The sequence below is a fragment of the Gekko japonicus genome, unplaced genomic scaffold (assembly GCF_001447785.1).
Source record: "Gekko japonicus isolate JY-2015 unplaced genomic scaffold, Gekko_japonicus_V1.1 scaffold711, whole genome shotgun sequence".
Classification (NCBI taxonomy): Eukaryota; Metazoa; Chordata; class Lepidosauria; order Squamata; family Gekkonidae; genus Gekko; species Gekko japonicus.
Genome location: NW_015165849.1, coordinates 129,155 through 134,212, shown reverse-complemented (window position 1 = coordinate 134,212; position 5,058 = coordinate 129,155). Strand labels below are relative to the sequence as shown.

The window sequence follows — 5,058 nt, the reverse complement described above, 5'->3', positions numbered from 1 at the left end:
ACTCCTTTGGCAAATCAAACACAAAGTATGCATTGGCTGGGAAGCAGTGAAGTGTCCCTCCAGCACAGATTTGTGGGGTGTGCTGGCACTATTCTAGGACCGAGCAAGGAAGCAGGCAGCAGAAGCCAGGAAGGCCCCATAATAGCTGTGGCCGGGGACCTCTCCCTTTCATGGGACAGGACAGCCAACCCCCTGGCTGCCTCCACACATTATTAAGGTAGCAATCATCCACAACGGGACTGCTTCGTCCACACAAGCAAATCCAGGGGCAAACAACCTGACAATGTGCAAAGGCCTGCTATACTTCCGTCACGCCGATCTACCTGTGTGGTTGTAAGCAATGAAACATTCTCAAGAACTGACTAGAGACAAGTAAGCCATAGAGATGCCAGCTCTAGGTTGGGAAATTCCTGGATATTTGGGGGTTAGAGCCTGGGGAGGGCTGAGTTTGGGGAGGGGCCTCAGCAAGGTCTAAAGCCACTGAGTCCGCCTTCCAAAGCATCCATTTTCTCCAGGAAAACCGATCTTGGTCACCCAGAGTTCAACTGTAATTGTGGGAGATCTCCAGGTTGGCAACCACAGTGAGCCCTCAGAGCATGTGACTGATCAACAAAGATCAAACCAAATCAGCAACAAAGTTTTTATTTAAAAAAAAAAAGAATACTCCCTTTTCAATTCTAAAGGATGTTCCTGTCTTATGCTTGCAGGGTGTTTAAGAGCAAACCAGTTTAAGTATTAAGCCTGAAGACATTTTACCAATCCTCAGGTCACCACAGAAGTCGGTTGTGCAGACATATGTATTAGCAAGTCGCTCAGATGTTTATTTGGTCCATCAGACGACTGGCAGAGTAGCAGAATTTGAGTTTTACAAAACATCCCATATAAATAACCTGAAACTGTAACAGTACACCAAAGTCTGCCCCGACATTGAACATCCGGCAGTGTGAGCTGAAACAGCAAATTAACATTGTTTTACAGTAATGTACACTTGTGCCAGTTGAACCTTTGAAACATGACCGTTGTTTACTTTCAAGATATATAATTTTTGCATTGGGGGTGTGAAAAATGGCTAGAGCTAGCCTGAATGAAAGCCTGTCAGAACTTCTCTAGTGATAAAAGCCACTTCACTAACCAGAATTTGCCTTGATTTCCTGATCCTGATTGAGCCTTCAAAACATTATATACACAAAACATGCTTTGTTTTCATGACTGTTCAAGGGATTTTTTTTTTTTTAAAAAAAGAAACTACAAAGGTCTACTATATTTAGTATATCAGACTGAAGGAGTTCTAAATGCTACTGAACGGGAATGGGTACCGATTCTGCAAGCCGGAAGCGCCGCTGGTGGGGTTCCGCTTTTGGAGCAAAGGCCCTTGGGCAGATTCTAGTCCTGGACATTCCCCACACCCCATCATCCATCTTCTTGGCACATCCCACCGGCTGGAATCCTCCAGCACTCAGTCTATGGCAATCACATCATCCTGCTCTTCAGCCGGCGTCTCTGAACGCACCCTTTTACTGCCAGCCTGCTCCTTATCATCCAGTTTCCTCTTTCGGCTTTTATTCTCCACATTGTCAGCATTGCTGGGAGGACCTTCCTCAGTTTCAACAATCAGGACATCGTCGTCTTCGTCTTGAGCTGGAAAAGATAGACTCATTGCATCTGATGGCACAAATCCCCCCCCTCAGTGGGGGAGGGGATACGCACTTGATCAGAAGGTGCGGTATAATGCGCTGCGTGCTTACACACAGGGACTAGCTACTTCAAGAACTACACAATGACTTTACAAAGTGACTGGCACTGAACTGTTCAGAAAGTAAATGGCTGTTTTGCAACAATCAGCTGAAGTGTTGTTGTTTTTAAGAACAAACAAATAGCCGTTAGGAACACATGTCTAAACAATTACCAGCTACAGAGAACAGTTAGATGAGAGTCTGGAAGCACATTAAAGATCAACTTTTCAGGGTACAAGCCTTTGAGGGAGCTCTTTGACTCTTGAGAGCAGCACACAGCCTGAAAACCTGGTTGGTCTCCACGGTGCTGCTGGACTTGAATCTAACTGTTCTACTACAACCCAACACGCCTACTCTCTGAAGCTAGGGAGAAGACCGTGAAAAACGTAAACTTTGAATGGACTCGGGAGAATGGCTAGAAACTGGCACTACTGACTGAAGCACTGTATCCCCTTTACCTTCTTCCCTGCCACCCATGGCCAAGGCTGCCACTCCCACTGGAAGGCAGGGGATATATTGTGATCCCTCCAGCCCCCCCCCCGGGCCATTCCTTACCCGTGGATGTTGACGGCTGCGCCCCATCATCACTCCCGTTGGTGATGTTCTTAGCAGGTTGCTCTGACGGTTTGGGGCCAACCACATCATCTCCAACAACCTCGAACTCCACATCTTTCTCAAGCTCTTCACTGATTAAAAAAAATAAAACAACAACACTTGAGTGCACACCCAGCATGAGAGAGAGGGCTGGATTCAATCATCCTCTCAGAAGCCTGCCTCCAACGCATGAGCCACTGATGTTGAAGACTTCAAACTTGAGCTAAAATATAAATATGTTAATGAATGAATAAATAAATAAACTTTGCACAATGGCGGGGTAGGGAGTACAGCTCAGATTCCACTACTGCTGCATGGCTTACATGACTTCTCCTCAGCACTTACCCAAGCTGCACACCATGCCCCATGAACACTCCGCCAGCAGCGGACCTGGGGAATTCTCTCTCCACAGAGACAGAGAAATCCTGTTCCTCAGCTTCATTCTGCGTTTCTGATTAGTGCAGAACTGTTCTCCAGGTTAGAAAGATGCACCCTGTCACATTGGAGGCTCTTCCCCCACCTACTGGTACCACCAAAGCACCACGTGGCCCTCACCTGTGGAGGACATTGATCAGCAGGGTATAGTCCTGAAGAAAGTCATCCGCTTGCAGCCGAGTGCCGTTTCTGATCCCAAAGTCTGACAGCTTCCTATGATTATTTGCTAGGGAAAAAAACAAAAACACCAGGTTGATTTCCAAGGCTCTGACAACCCAGTTATGTTAGCAATTGGTCTGACCCAACAAGGCTCTTCTTATGTTCTTAGAGCAATGCAAGTGACATGATACACAGCTACTCATTTATCTACTTAGCAGTGACACAACCAAGATGGAAGGAGGGCTACACCTGCAGTATCAAAGAAGAGCAGGTACTTGCCAAAGGGGTACACAGGCCTGATTAAACTGGGTAAATACAGAAGGGCTAGATTGCAAGGTGCCTTGATAGTCACAAATGGTGGAATCCTAAGAATACACAGTTGTATTCAGCACCCTATATGTTTTCCCCAGTATCAATAACACGTAAGCATTAACACACACACCCTGCCAACCAGGTACCACGGGGAGACTCCACCTGCAGCAAATGTATGTGGCCAGGGATTCTCCAGTGTACAAACATTGCTTGTGATAGCTGTCATCTGTGTTTGTTGTTGGAATCTCCAGTGCCTTGGCAACACATGCTCCAAAGTGCAAAGTTTCTTTAAGTGTTAGGAAGCTTTGGATACTCACTTAATTTTGGATCAGTGAGTTTATTCATTACATACCTTCAGTTTCTCCTTCTTCTGAAGAGATGAGAATAGTTCCTTTTCCATCTTCTATCTGAACATCCGGGGCTACCATATTAAATTTTTCTTTCACTATCTGGAAGGGCAAAAATGTTGACCAGAAAAACATCACTAACAACAACAGAAAAGGTTCACTAGATTTTCCCAGACCGCATGACAGAATTTGAGAGAATACTTGCACAATCTCATTTCGCTACATAGAAAGAATGCTATCTGTAAATTGCTGGAAGCAAATTAAAATAAAACTTCCAGACTCTCAGCTATAAAATGTGTGTGCTTTGATATAAGACCCTCGCCACCATCAAAGTTTTGATGGCTTCCAGCTTAGGTGTCTGCAGTGTGTTCTATGTGGAGCTGCCTGCTTGAAGGCTTACATAGAAGTCACAGCTTGCTGAAAGCACTGCTGTCTATGGTAAGTACAGGTTTTGTAGATGAGAAATTCCTGAACACCAAGTAAGCTGGAGATGCAACCTGACAGTTAACACTGCCATAGTCTTTGGAATGTGTGTGTGGGGTGCTCTATCTCCCTCCTTCTTCTCAAACGATGTCTCCAGTCTGGCTTGTTATCTATCTATGTGTTTTTTGACCTTGGTTCCCAGCTGCTCCTGATCTGCTGGGAACGAACGGCTCACCTTCTCCCGCTTAATTTCCTTGCGCGCACGCGGGACAATTGCGCTATGCTTATTGGCTTTTGCTTGTAAGGGGGGTGTTTTGAAACTACTATATCTTTGGGTGCCCTGCTGCTTTAGGCCATTCCTAACAAAGAACATTCATGTGTCATAGTTATGAACTACCAATAAAACAGAATACTTCTTATGAAGCGCTACGTGGTGTGATCTGACTACAGAGCCTGACACAACCAGTGCTTCCTCTAAGCGGAGTGTCAGTGGGGCCTGGAGACCTCCCAGCTGGCCGCCTCCTTGCTCTCTGGAGCCGCTGGGCGAGAGAGGAGTGGCGAGGCGGCCGGTTCGAGGACTCGGGAGAGGTGGGAACCGCCTGGAGGGCAGGAGGGGTTGGGGGCTCGCCAGTCCCGCCCCTCCTTTCCTCCTTCCCTCCCATCCCGCTTACCTTGGCCCCGCCAGAGGTGCCTCTCCCTGTCCGAGAAGCAGCAGCCCAGCAGGCAGGAGGCACCCGGGAAGATAGGCTCGAGGGAACCCCCGAAGTGGGCAGGCGACGGGTGGGCGGGAGCGCAGCCGGGGTTGGTGGGTGGTGGCGGAGGCAGCAGCAGCCTCTGTGCCTGCGCGGACTGGCTGCCGGCCGGGGGACAGGGAGTGGGCGCATCGGGCTGGGCCAAGCCCCCATTGGAAGACGAGCCGCCTGAGCCAGCCCCAGCCCCACTGAGTGGCCGCCGCCGAGAGGATGGCCAGGCCACCGCGGGTCAGAGGGGAGCCCACTGCTGGACGGACGCGTGGGGCGCCTCGGGTGGTGCTTTTAGAAAGGGAGGCACAGTTT

At 48.4% G+C, this 5,058-nt stretch overlaps 1 protein-coding gene across 1 annotated transcript in view; it reads right to left on the bottom strand.

Annotated features, from left to right (window-relative positions):
* Positions 1-651: 651 nt before the first annotated feature.
* Positions 652-5,058, bottom strand: part of UBA2 (ubiquitin-like modifier activating enzyme 2) — a 16,944-nt gene continuing 12,537 nt past the window's right edge. Inside the window, exons 14-17 of the mRNA XM_015411088.1 lie at positions 3,586-3,682; positions 2,883-2,988; positions 2,289-2,419; positions 652-1,638 (exon numbers count right to left, since the gene is read on the bottom strand). Of these exons, the coding sequence (XP_015266574.1) occupies positions 1,457-1,638; positions 2,289-2,419; positions 2,883-2,988; positions 3,586-3,682 (516 nt within the window). The 3' untranslated portion in view covers positions 652-1,456. The remainder of the gene's footprint in view (positions 1,639-2,288; positions 2,420-2,882; positions 2,989-3,585; positions 3,683-5,058) is intronic.